Genomic DNA, 20,550 nt, shown 5'->3' with positions numbered 1-20,550 from the left:
ACAGAGGGCGTGGCTGAGGCGACCACACGCAAAGGAGGAGGACTGGCCTTACACCCAGTCCCCGAGTGGGGACCCACGAGTCCCTGAGTGCCAGCTGCCACGGCCAGACCTCATCTCATCGCGTGAGAAAGTCGTGGGGACACTGTCAGGGCGTCAAGGTCTTGCCACCCTTCGGAAGTGGTAGCAGGCGAATTCCCGCCGAGCCCTGTGGGGGCGAGCGAGTTTAGCCTGTTTGGAATGAGTTCTTCCAGCATCTCAGAGGGACTGTGCAACTCGCACCCCCAAAGGGACGCGCGGTGTGCCCTCGCAGGGAGGGTCTGTCTGTTGAGGGTTTTTCCCTTTGGCTGAGCAATCAGATTGACACAGAGGAGCACATAAATGCCACTTGGGCGGTAAAGGACATAGACGAGGTGCTGTCCTGGGCACGCGCGGGGTGGGGAGCGCTGGGAGGAGACTGGAATCTGTCACTTTCGCGACTTTAACCGCTCACTCTCGGATCAGGAATGCGGAGGGGTGGGTCCAAAGCAGAACGGTGAGAGGCAAACTTTTTTTTTTTAACACCCTGTGCCATCCTCCGCCGCGGTCACTTACTGCGACGCGCCAGGCGGCGGCGCTGTTGAACTCTAAACGAAACCAAAGACGTTGGTGAACTCGAACTTGGGCTGAAAGGGTTAGGGTGTGGGGACGCAGAGGCCTCTCCCCCGGCAGGACACGCGGACCCCTCGTCCTACCCGAGGATCGGGCCCCCACGTCCAGCAGAGCCCAGGACTTGCGAAAGAACAGGAGAGTGTGGTGTCTTCACCTGCGGAAGACAAGCACCTGCCGGCGGACGGACTGACCGCAGTGACCAAGGGGGCGGCGCGGGGACACTCCGAAAGCGAAAGGGGGGAGGCACTGTGGTCCCCGCACTCCCTGACGCCTGCCCGCGGGCACAGAGCCTCCTGAATATCCCGCTGCCCCCCCGCGCCCCACGAAAAGGGACACCGAGGTCTGAGGCTCCCCGGAGTGGGATCGACTGCCCCTCCGGGAGGAGGAAGGAAAGACCCCCAGATCGGAGAGTCACGCAGCCCCGGGTGGGGGCGGGGCAGGCGCTGGCCTGACATCCCACTGGCTGCAGAGCTGAGTCAGGGGTCACGACTCTGGCCGCCTTGGAGAGGCTGTCTCGGTGCAATGGGCCTGGGGCGGGGCGGGGCCTCCAGACACCGGCTGGAACTCGCCCCTACAGAGACCTCAGAGGTGGGCGCGTGAGACGGGAAAGGGGACCGGACCAGCCACACCCTTTGTTCAGCATTTACAAAGGATTTCAGGAGTACGGCGGACAAAGCCATAAACGAAGGGCGGGGCCCTCTGAGCTCCTGCCAGCCCTTAAAGGAGTTAAGGGACGTTGAAGCCTCAGGTCTGGCCGTCACCAGGCTGGGTCACTTCACGGATGAGTTCTAGCTGATTCACCCTTAGCCAAAGAGCTTTATCAAGTGTGGCAAGCAGCTTTTTTCTTAAGAGATGTAAGAAAGAACTTTCTAGTTCTAACATGAACGTCTGGTAGACTTGTTAACCCCTAGGTCCCCTGATGAAGACCCTGCTTGGCACTGTTTCTCTCCAGAAACAGTTCCGTCTAGCTCTGTGGGAAGAGGGAAGGGAGTGGCTTCCCGCTGGGAGTACCTGACCCCACTCTCCTGCACCTGTGCTGGAGATTCGAGCTAGATTCTAGCCAGGGCAGTTCCACACGTAAGTCAAATAAAAGGCATCCAGATTGGAAAGGAAGAAATAAAATTATCTCTTTATTCACGATATTGTCTCGTTTGTATATGGAAAATCCTAAGAAAACTATTCAAAAACTATAAGAACTAATAAACAATTTCAGCGTTACAGGTTACAAAATCAATACATAAAAATCACTTGCATTTTAACAATGCACAAATTGAAAATGAAATTACAAAACAATTCCGTTTACAATAACATTAAAAAAGAATGAAATACTTAGGAATAAATTTAACAGAAGTGCAAAATGTATACTCTGAAAACTGCAAACAATGTTGAAAGAAATTTTAAAAGACCTAAATAAATGAAAAGACATCCTATGTTTATGGATTGGAAGATTTAATATGGTTAAGGTGGCAAAATTCCCAAAATTCATCTACAGATTCAGTGCAGCCTCTTAAAATATCTGCTGATTTCTCTACAGAAATTTTCATGCTGATCTTAAAATTCACATGGAAATTCAAGGGACTCTGAATAACCAAAATAATCTTGGAAAAGAGAAACAAGACAGAAGGATTCACACTTCTTGATTTCAAAATTTACTACAAAGCTGCAGTAATCAAAACAGTGTGGTTCTGGCATAAGGAAAGACATAAATCAATGGCACAGAATTGAGAGTCCAAAAATAAACCCTTTGAAGATATACAAATGGCCAATAAGCACATGAAAAGATGCTCAGAAATAAAACTTTTTGTATTTAATTTTAGTCAATTAATTTCCACAAGAGTGCCAAGACAATTAAATGGAGGAAAAAATAGTCTTTTTTATTCTAGCCATCCTAGTGAGAGTGAACTGGTTTCTCAGTGTGGTTTGATTTACATTTGCCTGGTGGCTAATGATGTTGAACATCTTTTCATGTGCTTATTGGCCATTTGTATGTCTTCTTTAGTTGAATGTCTATTCAGATTCTTTACCTGTGTCTTAATTGGATTAGTTGTCTTTTTATTATTGACTTTTTCCAGCGACTCACAGATGCTGGTGCAAGTACATGGCCTATTTTCATCAACCAGGGTTGCAGACCAGCTACTGCAGACCTCGGGGGTCTGAGAACAGGCCTGCAGGATGGTTTGGCAGCTCCCGGGTGAACAGACTGAGAACATCTGGAACTTGGGCAGATGGGCCCCCCGGGGGAGTGAAGGAGTCACAGAGAGCAGCTGTGGGGAGAGAGCTCTGCTCTGGGGTAAGGGGCTGCCAACATTTGAGTTCATCACTCAGAAATCCCACTTCCACTCACAGGCCTGGGGGGTGCCTGGGGTTCCGTCTAGCTCTGTGGGAAGAGGGGAGGGAGTGGCTTCCCACTGGGAGTACCTGACCCGACTCACCTGCACCCAGAGCCAGCCCACCCACCAAAGGAGGGGGAAGCATTCACCCACACCCAAACCACTGGGAATGCTTTTCAGACTGGGAATAATTTTGAAGCCAGATCCCAGAGAAGCACTGGCAAAGGCTTCTCTTTAGAGTTTATTCTCCTTTGGATGGGACTTTTGGGACATTTAGCAAGACCCAGCCTTCCAAAGTCCCTTAAAGGACCCCCCAGGAAAGGGGACATACTTATCTCATGTTCCACAGGCAATGAGGAAGGATGCTTCCTCCTTGGAACTGGACGTCACTTTTATGCTCCTGATGGCCAGCTGGCCACTGAAGAATTCAGAGTCAACAGATGCAGGGGAGAATCCTGGCAGCATCGTCCATGGTGCATATTTAAAACTCCAGCTGGTCCTACCACAACCAGGGTAAATACACACTGCTGATAACATGCAAATCCAGAACTTGAAATAAGCTACAGAGAAACCATGACTCTGTTTTCTCACAGTGTTTGCTCTTCTGCTGTTTTCCTGTGGTCTTGAGCTTGGACATCATTTTCGTATTTTATCCTGTAATCTCAAAGTCGTATTTCATGGGGAGTTAAGCAGTCTCTAAATCAGGGGAAAATAATGATTGAAAAAATATATATTTGGCTTCCTGTTTCCCAGAAAGTATTTGCTGCCATTTCCATTTCTGGCCCAGCATCTTTCCAAATTGTTGAGAATGTCATTTAAATGAGTCAGTCCCCAGAGCTCAGTAGAAGTGACAAAAATGTCGACACCCTGCCCCAGACTGTTCGTGCATCGCCACCTCTGGCCTAGTGAGAGGCAGCTGGGGTCGGAAACAGGCAGAGGGAGAAGAAGGGATCTGCTAGCCAAGTGGCCGCCTTGTCCCTCCAACATGAGGTCCCAGACCAGCATCCTCACCTGGGGGCTGGTTAGAATGCAGCATCTCTGCCCCCACCCTGTGCCTCCCGAATCAGAATCTGCCTTTGACCAGATCCCAGAGACGAGGGGCGCACACACTCCCCCAGCGTGGTTGTGCTGGAAAAGGACCCAGCCGGGCAGCAGAATGGCCTCATTGAGACCTCGCACCGAACCAGCTCCTTCCCTGGCCCCCCACAGAGGTTCACTGACCCGCTCAAGTTTGTGGAAAGGAGCCCTCAAGACCAGCAGCATCAGTGTCACGTCTTCTCTCTGTAAACACCATTTGTCACCTTGAACTTGTCAGAAAGGCAGACTCCTGGGCCCAGCCCAGACCTCCTGAAACAGAAACTCCACGGCTTAGGCCCAGCCATCTGGGTTTGGGCAAGCCCTCCTGGGAATTCTGATGCACAAGCATGAGAACCACTGGCTCATCATGCAGATGATGTGGCCCCAAGGCTCTGATCACATCCTCATCCTCATTCTTCTCCTGGGCCGTCCACTTTGGGTCCTGGCCCCGCCAACACATCCATGGACCTGCAACCACAGTTCCTGCTTGCAGGGGCACAGCTAACCCAAATCTTATTCTGATGAGGTCATGGAAATATATTTTTAAGCCAAGCTAAGTGGAATTTGTAGAATTTTGCCACAAAGAAGGTGTAGCAGGCATCATGATCAGGAGGCTGAAAGTCACACATTGGGATAAAAGCAGGAAGGTTGAAGGGATCCAGGATGCTAAGAGCATCAAGAATTCAGAGCCCCAGCCTTGGACCGCCAACTTCTGGACTTCCTGTCATGGAAGACAAATAAATCTCTATTTGGTTCCTCCACTGTAATCGGATTTCTGTTTCATGCAGCCAACCACCAGCCCAGTTGGTGCAAACTTGAATAAGTTGAAGTGTAGCTTCCTGGATTGCCATTTATCTGATCTAATTTATTTAAATTTCAAAGCCTGATTCTTATTTTTAGTCAAATGTCATCATTAAATAGTACCTTCTGTGTGTTCATGAGGTCACATCCCTCAAACCAGAGGTCAACAAAAGGGACAGATAGTTAGTATTTTAGCACAATGTTGGGCACATAAGATGAACTTGAACAAGCATGACTACTCTTAGCTCTGTTTCTATGATAGAAAAGCTCTCTGAAACTCAATTTCTCTTCTCAAAATGAGGATAAAAGCTACATCCTAGGGTTAGATGACAAAATCTGGGTCCTAGGGCTACTCCGAACCTCTGGATCTGCTTCATGGACACCAGGATGGGCAGGGGAAGCAGGCAGGTCCATGGGGCAAGTACCGAGTTATTTTTTCCAGAAAACAGCTGCTGCTGTGTATGCTGCTGTCAGCAATTACACTTCTGCTTATACTGATATCCAAGCCTCAATGTCCAGAAAATTGTTATGAGGATCCAGGGCCCTCAAGACTTCAAGCTTATGAAGACATATGATCATCTTCAAGAATCTACACACCAAGGTCACACAAAACTAATGGGTTCAACTTCAGTTTTAATCTAAAATTACTGTGTCAAACCCCAGTCATTTAGATGAAATCTAGGAGCATGTGTTTGTCTTGCTGGGTGAGGAAGGAAAGTGGGTCTGGAAAATATGAAAAGTCTGAATTAGAGAATGTTTTAAATGGCAACAAGGCAGACACTCTTGGTTGACTGACCCCTCCCCCATCCACAACCCCTCACAGGCCTGTTCTCTAAGGACCCTCCCAGTGGTCAGTCTAGAGACGGTCATGTTGTCCAATTTTAGCCAATGGGATATTTTTAAAAACTGCTTGGTGGGCTATCTGGAGGATCCTTCAAAAAGGACAAATATAAGATCTGTTTCTGGTAAAAAAGAAATTTTTAATTCTGGACAAAATATAAAAAACAACTATTTGAAGACACTGGATAGTGACCAGAATCAGACAGAAACTGGAGGGATTTAACCCTTAAAAGAAGGAAGCCACTTTGGGTGAGATCCATGCTTATTCATACTTTCTCCTCAGCACACTCGCAATTCACAAGGTGTGGGGCAACTAAAACCCATTAAGAGAATGAAAAGATAAGCCACAGACTGGGAGAAAATCTTTGCAAAAAAATTTTCGATAAAGGACTGGTACCCAAAATATACAAAGGAACTCTTAAAAGTCAACAATAAGAAAACAACCCAATTTTAAAATGGGCAAAAGACCTTAACAGACACCTTACCAAAGAAGACACACAGATGACAAATAAGCATATAAAAAGATGCTCCACATCATGTCATCAGGGAAGGCAAATTAAAACAAAAATGAGATGCCACTACACACCTATTAGAATGGCCAAAATCCAGAACACTGACAATACCAAATGTTGAGGAGGATGTGGAGCAACAGGAACTCTCATTCATTGCTGACGGGAATGCAAAATGGTTCGGCCACCTTAGAGGACAGTTTGGTAATTTCTTACAACACTAAACATATTCTTATAATATACAGTAATCACACTATTAGGTATTCACATGAATGAATTAAAAACTTACGTCCACACAAACACATGGATGTTTATAGTAATTTTATTGATAATTGCCAAAACTTGGAAGCAACCAAAATATCCTCCAGTAGGTAAATGGATAAATAAATGATGGTACATCCAGACAGTGCAATATTATTCAAACCAAAAAAGAAATGAGCTATTGAGCCATGAAAAGACATGGAGGAACCTTAAATGCATATTGCTAAGCCAGTCTGCAAATGCTACATGCTGTATGATTCCAAATGTATGACATTCTAGAAAAGGTAAAACTACAGAGACAGTGAGAGATCAGTGGTTGCCAGGGCTTTGGGGAAGTGGGGAAGAGGTGAACAGTGGAGCACTGGGGGTTTTAGGGCAGGGAAACTATTCTGTGTGATACTGCACTGGTGGATACATGTCATGATACATTTTTCAAAACCCATAGAATGTACAATACAAAGAGTGAACCCTAATGTAAACTATGGACTTTAGTGAATAATAATGTGTCAATATTGGCTCATCATTTTACCCTATGTACCTCACCAAAGCCAAATCCTAATAACAGGAAACTGTAAAGTGTTGAGAGATTATAAGGGAACTCTCTGTACTTTCAACTCAATTCTTTTGTAAACCTAAAACTACTCAAAAAATGAAGTCTAGGAATGAAAAACACAATACTTGGTTAGCCCAAAATAAAACAAGAAAAAAGAATCAGAAGAAAAACAAAAAAGTAGAAAAGGCAGAAAACAAGTAACAAAACAACAGGCTTGAACCCGATAAACTCTGATTCCATCAACTCAAATGCCTAGAACAGGCAAATGGAATGGATAGTGATGGGAAGCCAAGCGGTGTTGGTCTGCACAGTGGGGAGGGGGAATGAACTGGGAGGAGCACAGGGGACCCGCTGGGTGGTGGGAGGTCCTCTTGATTGGAGCAATGGTTATGGGGTGGTGTGTACACTTACCACAACTCAGCAAATTGTAGAGTTGGGATTGGTACATTTCTCTGCCTATAAATAAGAAAAAAAGGACTGCCTTTGTAGGGCCATGTGGTAAACATGAGGATGAAAGCCACAAGCTGGTGATGAAGGGCCAAAAAGATGGAAGGCAGTTGACAGCGGCTGTGGCAGCCTGAGATTTCCAATCTCTGGACCCTTTGTCATGTGAGAAAATAAGCCTTATGCTAATCAGGCTTTATTATGGACAAGCGAATTCACCACTAAATACTACAAGTTCACTTAACATAAAAGTAGAAACAGAATAAAATACGCAGAACAAATATTGAACAGATATTGATTCATTTGCATTCATGTGAGAATATTTGTAATTCCTATCTATTCTACACAAATGGATGTAAACATTGGGATAAGTGCACCTGAAGATGAATTTTGTAGGCTAAACAGCTCAGCTAAAAATCTCTTATGAACCTCATTTCCCCCAGCAAAACTTTATTTATTTATTCATTCATTCATTCTGGTTTGTTTTCTTGTTTGTTAAGCTAATGCATGAGTTGATTCCAGACCATGTGACTCCAAATTTTGAAATAACAAGGTCCAAATGAATCATCTTTTCCTATGCTCAAAAAAGGATAAGTGCCTCATGTTGAAGAACGTTCAGCATGTAACTAAAGTTAACAAACAGCATTTCATTTCAGCCTCAAACCATTAAACAGCAAATCCAGTCTCTGAACATCAAAGCCATTCTGGGCATCTGGTCCCCTCTGTAAAAGCCTCTTAAAGAAAGGCCACGACATTACTGCAGACACTGGTCTCACTTCAAACCTGGCATCTGCAGTGCCCAGGAGCTTTTCCAAGGTTGTTTTTACCTATGAATTTTAATAACATGAACAGTTGTTCCCATAGTAAAAGATGCTTCCCTAAAAGTGCAGGGCCTGAAGATCAAGGGTAGGGTTTGGCCATTGCTCAGAAGGAAATGCAGTTAGATGACTTGAAGGAGGGGGATAAGAGAAGGAACAGGACACTGTGAATCTGAAAAGAGAATACTCAGCATGGTGTTGGGGGGGGGAGTGGGCGTGGAGCAGATGAGGGGGTGGCAGGGAGACCTCTTCTTCATGAGGTATGTGCATCTTTGGATGGAGGCCAGGAAAATGAAGGGGATTAATGATTCCCGAGCTGCCCTGGAGGGAGGTAGAGAGAAGACTGGGCACAGAAGGTGTGTCCAGGTCCAGGCTCTGTAAATAAACCTCCTGTGAATACCTGTGGCCAAGACTGTGAGGATCATGGTTTCATTGCCCTTGAGTAAATGTCTAAGAGCAGAATTGGTAGGTCGTATGTGTATGTTTAACTTTTTAAGAAACTAGCCAGCTGTTTCTGATGAAGGTGCACCTCTGACATTCCCATCACTGTGCACAAGAGGTCCAGTGGAGAAGTCACCTCTGACAGCAGGATACAGCCACGCCTCCTCCTCCACGACGCACGAATGTACCATTGTGACCAAGACAGAACCGGGAAGGCCCCTGCGGGGTCAATGAGGGCACAGACACAAGATGCACCCTCAGATCATGGTGGGTCTCAGGTGCACAAGCTCTCTGGGGATGGCAGAGAGCTTTTGAGAAGTACTAGTGTGTGTGTGTGTGTGTGTGTGTGCGCACATGCATGTGTGGTTGGGGGAATACACAAGCGTAGGGATACAGGGATGCTCATTTGGACATAAGCTATTATTAGAAATACCCATCATTGCTCAGTGCTCCACCTTCCTGTCTCAAATAGGTTGAGAGCCAGCCTGTCTCCTCACTGGCTTCTGGTTGACACTTTTGGGTTTAGTCGGAGGCAGTGAGACCTAGTGACATGGTCAGGCTGCAGGATTTCACAGCCCTACTTCACCACTTGTCAGCTGTGACCGTGGACAAGTTTAGCAACTACTCTGTGCCTCTGGTTCCCTACCTATAAAGTGGGGAGAGTGATACTGGCTGTTTCCCAATAAATAAATACCACTTTCTATCTTGTAGTAGTAAAAGTTTGGTGAATTTTCCTGCCACATTGCTTTAATAACGTGTCCTGTGAACTATCTATCCAGGTGGCCTTACGTTGACAACATTTGAAACCTGGTTGTGTGTAAAGCTCTGTGTGAGGCTCACCCTTCCCTCAGGTGCCTCCCAGCCTCGCAAGAAGACAGACACGGGAACACTGAGCAGTCATGCCAAGAACAAAGGGACGGGGCCATCAGAGAAATCTGGAAAGAGAACTCTCTCTTCAAGGACTCAGCTGCCTCCTGAAGAAATCTGCTGTGACTTGTGGAGGAAGGAAGGGCTGTCTCAGCCAGGTGTAGAGGACAGGTGAGGACAGGTGAAGATGCGGCCGGGGGCCCAGCCACAGCCTTGAGACTGTCACCGTGGTCAGGTCAAATTACATCCTCCCATGTCTGTGTCTCTGTACCTGAAGTCTTCTCCCATCCCAAGAGTGGAGGCCCTTCTGGAAGTGCCAGGAATTACCCATCACCCTGCAGCAGCCCCATCCCTTATTGGCGGCAGTTGGTGTATCAATACCCCGGTTCCCTTGGCCCTCGGGTAGGATACATTCCCAGAGTTTCCACGGTTGTATCACCTCCCCGTGACTCTACCGCTAACGCTGTCCTTCCCAATCAACTACTTGCACTGGAATCCCTGTCTCCAGGTCTGCTTCTGGAACAAAGGGAGCCTGGAGACCAGATGGATATGAGAGCAACTGTCCAAGAGCAGTAGGGACGTCCTGAGTGTGCGCAATGCCCTCTGCCGGAGACGGGGCCGGGTGAGCAGACAGCGGAGGGGCAGCTAGTGGACTCTGGTCGGAGAGGAGGCCACGGACAACATCAGGGTTTAAAATAGGGCCCCCTGGGTGCAGCGTTGGCTTCCCCTGCCTGCTGTCCTGCTCCAGGGCCCCCAGGGCAGCCGTGCATCCGACAAACAGTTATTGAGCACCACTGTGTGCCAGGCCCGGGACGTATCAGGGACCAAACAACAACAAAAATCTGCCCTGGAGGAGCTTACATATATATAAATATAGACAATAAATAACAAATCATAATTACTGGAGGAGACGATACACCATGTTAGAAGGTGACCAGTGCTTTGGGAAGGGCCAGGGCCACTGGGAGGGCTGGAGAGAAAGTGCGATTTCACAGCCACCTCGAGATGGAAGAAAGACAAGGAGCGGAGGAAAGTCAAGAGACACAGGGAGGAGGACCATCCAAAACCACTTCCAGAATAAGAGAGTCAAGAGGATGGCCAGGACGGAATACTCCCAATAATGAGAGAAGAAAACTGCCCCCGACTGGATAAAGGAGAGGTCCTCCTGGTGGACCCCCAGACCAGCAATAGCAGCTTCCCCTGGAAACCTGCTAGAAATGCAGATTCTCGGGCTCCAGCCCAGACCTACTCACTCAGACCCTCTGGGCTGAGGCCCTGCGGGGGCTTCAGGCTCCTACGATGGAGAAAGAGGGCCCAGAGCAGGCAGGATGGGAACACATAGAGAGACAAACATAAAGAAAGCTGAAAACAAAGAAATTTTAACTGAAAAAGTTTGTATTCATAAAATGCCACAAATTAACTAGGTATATCAGTCTCAAGGGTTAGACAAAATAGAATTTGACGTGAAAATGTCCAAAAAGTTATATTTCATATTGGTAAAGAAAGCAATATGCCAGACACACTTCAATCACCCAACGGCACAGCTTTAAGGAGAAGCCAAAGCTGACAGAAATACAAGGAGTGACAAAGCTGACCCCCGTGGGAGACGATGACTTGGACAAAGATGATGGACAAACTGGTGTGACAGGTGTGCAGGACTGCACCCCACACACACTGTGACCTTGACCTTGACCATGAGGGTGAGGGCTGGGACACACAGGGGCACCACTCTCGGGTGCGGAGATGACGGGTTTGACGAGGAAGTGAAACACTTAGGTTTGGGACATAATCTTTTAGGGAAAGGAAGACCCTGGAGAAAGAAGGTAAAAGGCACAATTATTTTCCTCCACCTCACAAGTCTCATTATTTTCATGGGATATTTGAACTCAGAAGGAGCTCAACAGAGCAGACATCGTGGACCCAGCTTAAGACTCTATGATATCAATGATGCGGACAAGTGTGAAATGTGAAGGGGACGAGGTAAGCAGTGCTTTTCAGGGAAAGGTGACAAGAGCACAACGCGAAGGGTTTTGGTCCTCCACCTGGATCAGCGGAAGGCAGCTCGGCTGTCCCACCCTGTGACCCAGGAGGTTAGCGATGGCACAGAGGGAAAACGGCCCTGCACTGTCTCAAACTGAAAGCCAAGATGTGCAGTTGGGGCCCGATGACCTTCACCTTGACCTTCATCTGAGCATCCCCTGCCCCCTTTCCCTCCCTCCCTCTCCTTCCTTTCTTCCCTCTCTGTTTATCCTCCATCCTTCCCCTCCTTCCCTCCATGCAGTTGAATTCTACGGACCAATATCTACCACAAGGGAGGACTAACATCCAAGTCAATGGTGACAGACCTCAAATAGAAAACCCAACAAGCAGAGCCGGAGCAGCCGCACACGGGGAGCTCTGGCTGTGGGCTCCTGGAGGCTTGGGAGGGTTTGCTCAGCCCTGTGAAGAGCGGGCCCTCGGGTCAAGTTCCCTGGAGCAGCTGCTGGCCTCGGGGCTTCTCCCCGGCCTCTTTTTTCACTTTTCACCGCTTACCTGGCCTTCACTTCCTGCAAAAAGGATGAGCCAGGGTGTGAAGGGGATGAGACACTGTTCTCTTTTTAAGCAACTGTGATGTCACAATGTAATTCAAGGAGAGACTGAGCTGAGGCTTTTTGGTTTGGGGTTTACTGTCTCTGTCTCCTCTTACTGAATGGACTTAGGAGTCAGCTGAAAACGGGGCCTACTCATTCAGTCCATGTTAAAGCCGTGGGAGGTACGTGATGTGTACGTTGGTCTTTCATTTGAATCTACGTGTTGTCTGTCACAGATATACTTGCGTTGTGCAGTAGGTATAATTCTGTATAAATCGATTTTTTTGTGAATGAATCATATTTGAAAGATTTACTAGCATTTACATCGTTTTAAGTCACTAAGAGGACTCGCCGCTAACATGTGGCATTTTTGTTCATGGGCTTTTCCCAGAAATCAGGAAACCCTGGCCTCAGGTTTTTCAGTATGAAACAGAGGATGTTAGGATTGTGTGTGTTTGTGTGTCTCTTTGTGTCTGTGGGGGCCGTCGCGTTTCTGTGTTTGTGGTGCGTGTCTCTGTGTGAGTGTGTATGATGTGGTGGGGTCAGCCATGGTCCTTCATATTAAGATATAATTTCCAAATGGATTTTGTTAGTGACTAGACAGCTCAAGGATCAGCTTTATTGGACCCCAGTCATGACTGTTTATCACACGTGTCCGGGCCATTAGCATCACTGGAGAGCCCTTGATCCTCCGTGAGCCCTGTTCCTACCAAGTAAACAACCTGAAAAGCAGATGGCCTGGGAATCAACCACCATCTGCTGCCCCCGCCTCCAGTCACGGTGAGGTTTATGCAGCCAAGCAATGAGCAAGCCAGTTGGTCTGTCCAATCAGTTAAATAAACTGGAAAAGGTCTGCTGACCAAGTGGTGATAAATGCTCCTATGATCATTACAGAACGGTGTTTACACATCCCGCCAATTGGACACGTTTAATCCTGCACCAGGTGTCACCCGTGCAACTAAAAAGATGCAGGGAATCGGACGGTGAAGGTGGAGGCATGGAGCACAGGCTCAGGATCAGAGGGCAGAGTCCAGAAGCACAGATGTGGGCCTGGGTGCCCCCAGGGTCTCCCCCAACCTAGGTGCCCTGGGGCCAGTGTCGCCTCCAGTGGGTGAGGAGGCAAGCCATCAAGGTATCTTTGAAAAGGGACACAGATACATTTGAATGTAGTTTCTGCTGTGTATTTTGAGCTGTTATGAAACATATTAAAACATGTTGACAGCAATGTATATCGGAGTTTATTAGGCTAGGTGCATAACAAAGCACAAAGGATGACAACCCACTTCTGAGGCTGACCGGAGGTGCCACTCAGCTTCTCAGAAGCCTGAGGACAGCGCAGCGTGCAGCCCACCCTCCCCCGGCCTGGGGTGAAATAACCCCACATAGAAAGCCCATGATTCCAGCATCAGGGGAACAAACTTCAAATACACACATCCAAAAAGACTTACATTCTCATTTAGCGCTCACGGAGGGACTGCTGACATTTACATCTAATATCTAATATCATTGCATCTAATATCGCCAAGCCAGGCCTCGCCTATGATCTATTTCAAGCTTAAGCCAAATATGCAAAAAGAGCTTCAGGCCAGGGGAACAGTGGGCAAAATCTACTGAAAGGAAACACTTGCCCCCTTGCAGATAAGAGGAACAATGCGAGAAAGGAACTCCAAAATTTCTTCCTAGAACGGATGGGCATTATCTCCATGAACAGACCAAAACACACTGCATTTTTTTAAAAAAGCACTTCGGTGAGTATTAGTCCCTGGAATCTGGAATGGGATAAGGTACTTGATTATCGAACACGTGGAGAATTTTATCATCCTCTTTTTTTTGGTTGACAAACTCCACAAACCCCACAGATTTAAGCAGTGGGTTTTGCGGCCAGAGAGGGGCAGATGTTTTCGGGGATTTTATATCTCAGATTCCCATGCTAAACCTATTGTTTCAGGGATGGAAATATGTAGGGGACATTACACCATTTTGCAGCTGCTAGAAAGCAATGCTTTCCTGTTTTCCTGGTTTAGACAATGGAGAAGCTAAGACGAAAAATAATAGGAAAAGGCTTTCCTAGATTTGCTTTAAAAAAAAACTGCGTCATTTTGAATTTAGTGCTTTTTTGGGGGGTCAAATCTCATCTCTGTTCTCTTAGTTTTCACAGAAGTATATATGGGAGAGAGATTTGGAATAAAAGTAGCTAATGATCAAATCCACATCCTTCAGAGGTTGTTCAGGGGTAAAATCCAGGCCCCTCACAATGTGCTCAAATGAGGGCTCATGACCAGGACATGAAAGACGCAGCTACACATGTGTGTGCAAGAGAGAGATTCATTCCCAATTCAGCTCCTCCTGCACGCTGTACACAAGCACACACACATACACGTTTAATTTTTTATTCCACTTTCTTGCCTGATCATGGGGAAGATGTGAGGACGAGCCTTTAGGAGAGGCTGCTTGTCTATCGTTGACAGGCACTTAGGCCTGAGATGGCCTTGCCAGGCCTAGTGGTGACCACAGCCTGCATCCCTCCCGGCCTCAGGCCAGAACTGGCAAATTCACCCACTTAATGCCGCTGGGAACATGGCTCAGGCACCAAAAGGGACACCAGCACAGCTGCTTCTGCCTCAAGGCCACACTGTGGAGAAGCCGTGGTTCATCGCATAAAGGACACTCACCAGGTCCTCCACGCCCAAGGTGATTTTGAAGAATCACCCCGCCCTTGGCTGTCTACACTCGGCTTCCCCAAGGGATTGTCCTCCTGCATCAGCCCCTCCAAATGGCCAACGAGAGAAAGGAGCAGTGATCGCAGGGATCGTCCCTGAAATTCAGGAACGGGTGTGTTTAAGGAGACGTCCTCCCTTTAAATTATCTCCTCAGGAGGTGGTGAGTTTGTCCCGAATATAAAATTACTGAACCATGAGAAATTCTTTGGAGGAAAGTCCAAATTGTCTTTGAACCTGTTGCCAAGGGGAGCCTCTCCTTGACCGCAATGTTCAGCTTGCTCTGCCTCTCAGCAGGTCAGGGAATCAGGGACAGAAGAGTGCCTGGTCTGCCCCTGTCCAGCCCAGGGTCACGGCTGGAGGAATCTCTGTGTGGCAGAGCCCACCTCTCCCCATGTCCATCTGTCCATTTCCCTGGATGTCACGGCCGAGCCACCTGGGTCTCTGGATAAATGGATACTTTGTCAATTGGCCCCGAGCTCCCAAAACAAGGATTCAAATACCCTGGCACAAAATGACAGCGGTGTTCAATGGGAGAAGAAAGCCTCCGTTTGAGGCTTTTCATCAGAGTCACTGCCCGAGGTGGTCCAGTTTGGGGATTGCGGCCGCTGCTGGGCTGTGGCTGTGAGGGCAGGTAGACCCCACTCGCCTGCAGAGGGGCTGACTCTGACGGAGGGGATTTGGAGAAACTGTGATTTATCCACCCATTTCTCCCCACCGGCCCCCCGGGGGGATGTCGCAGTGGGTGGGAGGCGGGACAGGGCTGCATATTCATCTCCCCACCCCAACCAGAGAAAAATTCAAACACGGAGACCGAATGGGGCTGGGCTGTAGAAGAAACCAAATGAACACTGAAACCAAGGGCACGTCTGTGACCTCAGCCAATTCAAAACCAGGGGACCACGGGGGTCAGGGGCAGCCTGGGTTAGCAATGTCCCCCTCGCCCCAGTGACAAGGGTAAGGGCCATAAAGCCCTAGAGGAAAGCACCTCCTGTACGTGCAGATACCAGCCACGAAGTGCACACACTGCCACGAGCAGCCCGACGGTCAGCGCCGCACGGCACACCACCCCGGGGCCGAGGGACACAGCCTTCGCCCCCTGGAGTGCTAAACCCCAGTGTTCCGAGTGGGAACTGCAGAATATTAGGTGGCTTTAAAAAGCAGACACTTCGAACCCCCTCCTGGGTCCTATCAGGCCTCCATCCTTCCTTCCTTCCCCCAACCCCCTCCAGTTTTCCATTTTCTTTTCTTCAAAAGCGGAGCTATAGCACCTACATTTCAAAACTGGCAAAGGGGCATCTCCTTGGCTCTGAAGGCCGTGCACGCAGAGTGCCGACCTCTGGGGCGGAGTGTGGATCCTGGCAAGTTCCCTCTCTCTGTCCCGCGCCAGAGCGGCAGAGCCCCCGTGCCCCCTGGGTGCCCGGGCCTCCTGCGCTGCTCAGGCAGCTTCTGAGGGCTCCGACCTGCAGTGAACCCGGGCTGCTTTCCAGGCACCCAGGCAGAACTGGCAGGGACAGAGAGCCACCGACAACAACAGTCTTAGTTGTGGGAAATCTTCGCCAGTGAGCACTTAAACACGAGGCTATAAATTAAAACGGCCGTGAGCAGTGTCTGCGGTTGCACAGGATCGTAGTTATTCTCTCGCTCTTGCTCCCTCCCCTCTCGCCCCCTTTTTTAAGGAAAAGAGCCAGGGGATTCCTGTGCCGTAGGCAGCTCTGGGCCAGCCCCCGCGGGACTAGTCCTGACTTGGTGGTGCTACGGCCGCAAGCCAGGATCAGCTCTCAGGAGGCATCAGCCACCGTGAACTGTGCTAAAGGCTTATGAAAACACGTTTAAACCTCAGCCCAGCAGCTCGCTCACATCCTCCAGAAAGCATGAGGGCATCCAAGCCCAGGCAGCTGCAGAGGAGGCAGGACAGCTGCGGGGGCATGGGGCTGCCTGGCCCAGAGACCAGTGGTCCTTGACCTTTGTCCTCACGAGTGTCTGTCTCATCAATCAAGCCTGTGGTAACATCAGTACATTTATTTAGACGAATTGATTCAAGTAGTTTTGAAACAAACTCCGCCCTCTCACTCTAGCTTCCAGAAACGCTTTTAACTCACTTCGTACAATTTTCCCCACATTGTTCAGATTTCATCTGCAAATAAACTGAAGACTACTAGAACCTGAAGAACTAGAAGATGCGATTTCTAAACGTCCTGCCTCCGTGCCACCGAAGCAGATGGAAACTCTCCAGCCTCAACATGTTCCCTCGGACAGAAACAGAGCTTCTTGTGTAATCAAAAAGTTGATCGACTCAGCCTCTGTCACACCAGGAAGCACAAATCATTTCAGTCCTAATTTTCCCTGGTTCACAACTTCTTCTTCGATGGTTACGCAGAGAAGCAGTTCAAAGGGAGCCCATTAGCACCTAACTTGTCACGCCCAATCCAGAATCAGGGTGAAATGAACTCAGTCACATTTGAATTTGAACAGGGAGAGGGAGGGAGAATTGTTAACATGCATCAAATTCCTGAAAGGACACCCGACCCACCACTCACACAGCACACGCGTGTGATACCTGCACAGTTCAAGTTGCCAGGCGTTTAAAGAGAAGGCTGACAACTATTTGCCAAGATTGCAGTCCAGTCTTCCAGGAGGATGGGGGTCCTGCTTCCAACAGGCACCTGCCTCTGAGGACGGTGGTCACTGTCAGTGTCTCGGGGCCTCCTCAGCTTCAACAGTCTGTCCCCGGCGTCGGACTGTGGGGAACAAACAGGGACACATTGGAAGCTGCTGCCCCAGCTGTGCCGTCTGGACCCCGGGCGTGGGGACCGAGCCACGGGCAGGGCGGCACCCCCCGTGAGCACACGCAGGCCTCGGGTGACCCCAGCCTGGGCCATGCCATTGCCCCTCGCCCTCTGCCTGCTGCACGCCATGGCCACTGCCTCCGCCCCAGCCGGTGCCTGCGGCATCCCCCCTCCCGCCGCCTTGGCAACCCAGCCTCCTTCACCTGTAGGGGTTCTCCGTTGCCCTGCTCTCGGCTCGCTCAGGGACCCAGGCGTAGCTGTCTGCTGCGCTCTGCGGCTTCTTCTCCTTCTCCTCCCTCTTGGCTCTGCGCTTGCGATAGACCAGGAGCCCCAGAGCCAGAGCCAGCAGGAGCAGGATGGCCACCACAGTGCCCAGGATGTAGAACAGGAGCAGCTTCTGCCCGTCCGTGCCATCGTCGCTTTGCTGGGCGGTGAAATCCTCACCTGCGGAAGCCTCACGGCCAGTGGTGGCCGTGGGGTGATGGGTGCTGGCCTCCATCCAGACACCAGGGGACCCACTGGGGGCCAGCATGTCGGGTGGGGCAAGGGAGATGGGGACGCTGTCTGGGAGGGAGGGTCTCCTGGCGGCGAGGGCCACCGTGGAGGTGCCCTCGGGGCTGTCCCTGGTGGGACTGGACGTTGCGGAAAAAGACACGAGCCTCCCCTCTCCATCTCCTGTGTCCTCCCCTTGGGGAGGCCCAGCTGGTGGTCCTAGGGATGTGAGGCCCCCGGTGCAGGAGACCCCATCGGGAGACAGCTCCCAGCCTGGCAGACAGCCACAGCGGAAGGACCCCTCCGTGTTGAAGCACAGGCTGTCACAGAGGCCGCCCTGCGGGCCTGCACACTCGTCCACGTCCACACACCGGGTGCCGTCCTCCCCGGCCAGGACGTAGCCCCCCTCGCAGGAGCAGTAGAAAGAGCCATCGGTGTTGGTGCAGCCCTGGGCACAGGGCGAGTGGCTGGGGGCACACTCGTCCACATCCACGCAGGCCCCCTCTCCGTGGCCACCAGGCTCGTAACCCACCCAGCACTCGCAGCGGAAGCCCCCGAGGGTGTTGACACACTCCTGGGCACAGGGAGCTTGCTGGCACTCGTCCATGTCCACGCAGTCCTGCTGAGTCGAGTCTAGCCGGTAGCCTGGGGGGCAGTGGCACGTGAAGTCCTTCCCGAGGGGCCCAGGGACGCACGTGGACCCCCCTCCACACGGGCTGGAGCTGCAAGGGTTCCGAGGGGCGCAGGTGACCAGGTCGTCCAGCAGCCGGAACCCCGGCCGGCAGCCGCAGCGGAAGGAACCTTCCCCACCCTCGAAGCAGTCCTGCTGGCAGCCTCCGTTGTTGAAGTCGCAGCTGAACTTGGGGCTGACACAGAGGGGCCCCGAGCTGTCCCAGTCAAACACATCGGGGGCCTTCTCCTTGCACAGGAAGTAATGCTGCCAGCTCTCGTCCGCGTCCCCACAGGCCACGTTGGCCATGGAAGCGAAGGGCACGGCCTGCAGGGAGGAGCTGGTGGCCTGGAACGGGGTGGTGTAATTCACCTGGCCCGGGCCCCCCAGGGTCAGCGGCCGGCACATGCCTTTGAAGCTGAACTTGCACACAAAGCCCTCGATGTTGCTCCCAGAAAACCTGGAGCTCCCACACGGACCCTCGGTCCACTTGGAGAGGCGGCTGGCCAGGGCCGGCACGGACAGGTCCAGCATCAGGGACACGCAGCGCTTGGAGGTGCAAGAGTTCTTGGCCTCCTTGTGCCAGTTGGTATACGACGTGTCCTCCCCGCCGCCCACCCAGCTGAAGCCCTTCAGGGGCAGGTTGCTGTCTAGGCACTTGCCCTTGTCTCGCTGGAGCCCAATCCAGAACCTGCCCATGCGCTCTGCCAGGGGCGCCCCCGGTGGCAGGAGCTGGGCCAGGGCGCCCTGGACGTGCAGGGCCTCCTCCTCGCTCTTCACCGTGGCCAGGTTGCCCCCTTTCTTGCTGCAGTGGAGCTGGGCGTCTTCCGCACTCAGCTTGACCCTGTGGGCCGTGTAGCAGGCAGCTCCCGCGCAGACCACGGCCTCCTGGTCAGCGGCAGCCCCCGCCCAGGGCTCGACCAGCAGCAGCAGTAAGAGCAGGCCGGTGGAGCCGGCCATCATGGCCTCTGTGTTCCCCTGGGCGGGAGGCTGGCAGCCCGGCGGTGACAGCGGCAGTCCCGGCTGAGCTCCAAGGGGAGCCGAGGGCTCAGACGTGGACACTCCGTCGCAGGGAAGGACACAAAGGCTGAGGGCTTTCCGCGGCCCCCTGACCCAAGGCGCATCCTGTCGCTGCACTTCTTATTCCTCACCGGATACGGGGGCTTCCTGTGCTGAATAGCTTCTGACTCCTGTTGCCTTCATCACGGGTTTTGTTGTTCATAAAAGGAACCAGGCAACGTCGCTGGGTCCCGAATAAGGAAGCACAGTGGCATGGGTGGGGGGGAGATGTTCTTTTGCAGCTTGGAGACACCGGCTGCTTTCTTTGGGGGCCTGTCCTCCTTCCTATCCGCGTGAGGGCACGCCGTGGAGTGAGTAGATTTGGGGGGCCAGGAACTTGAGAAATTCACTTGGTATCCCATAATAAAATTCCACTTTGGTTTGCAAACAACCAGAAGAGGAAAAAACTAATCCGCAGACTTGAGACATGAGGCCACGGATGGTTATAATTTTCAGCCTTTTTTAGAAGCAAACTGGACTTTCCTTTTCCCTCTCTCATGTTCCCTTTGGCTTTGAGAGTCTTTTTTCTCTTATTCCCCCCATCGTGAACTTTAAATAGATAGGCAATTTTAAAATAGGAACTGGGCCGTGGGAATGTCTGAGTTTCTAACACAATGCCAAGCTCCTCGAGAACATTCAACCAAATTGGGTGAAATTTGGCAGT

At 50.5% G+C, this 20,550-nt stretch overlaps 1 protein-coding gene across 1 annotated transcript; it reads right to left on the bottom strand.

Moving 5' to 3' along the window:
* Positions 1–16,883: 16,883 nt before the first annotated feature.
* On the bottom strand, positions 16,884–19,956 carry CD93 (CD93 molecule). Its single transcript, XM_059897089.1, has 2 exons — positions 17,869–19,956; positions 16,884–17,617 (listed from the first exon to the last, which is right to left on the bottom strand). The coding sequence occupies exons 1-2, from the start codon at positions 19,788–19,790 to the stop codon at positions 17,593–17,595; spliced, it is 1,947 nt and encodes a 648-aa protein (XP_059753072.1). The 5' UTR covers positions 19,791–19,956; the 3' UTR covers positions 16,884–17,592.
* Positions 19,957–20,550: the final 594 nt, after the last annotated feature.

This window comes from Balaenoptera ricei, chromosome 15 (genome assembly GCF_028023285.1).
Source record: "Balaenoptera ricei isolate mBalRic1 chromosome 15, mBalRic1.hap2, whole genome shotgun sequence".
In the NCBI taxonomy this organism is placed as follows: domain Eukaryota; kingdom Metazoa; phylum Chordata; class Mammalia; order Artiodactyla; family Balaenopteridae; genus Balaenoptera; species Balaenoptera ricei.
This window is presented reverse-complemented; position numbering and strand designations above follow the sequence as displayed.

What these genes read in the sequence shown, in the direction of transcription:
- CD93 (XM_059897089.1), bottom strand. Translation starts at nt 19,790, where the DNA reads ATGATGGCCGGCTCCACCGGCCTGCTCTTACTGCTGCTGCTGGTCGAG. An exon ending in GCAACGGAGAACCCCTACAG is followed by an intron (nt 17,618 to 17,868) that starts GTGAAGGAGGCT and finishes TGTTCCCCACAG; the next exon opens with TCCGACGCCGGGGACAGACT.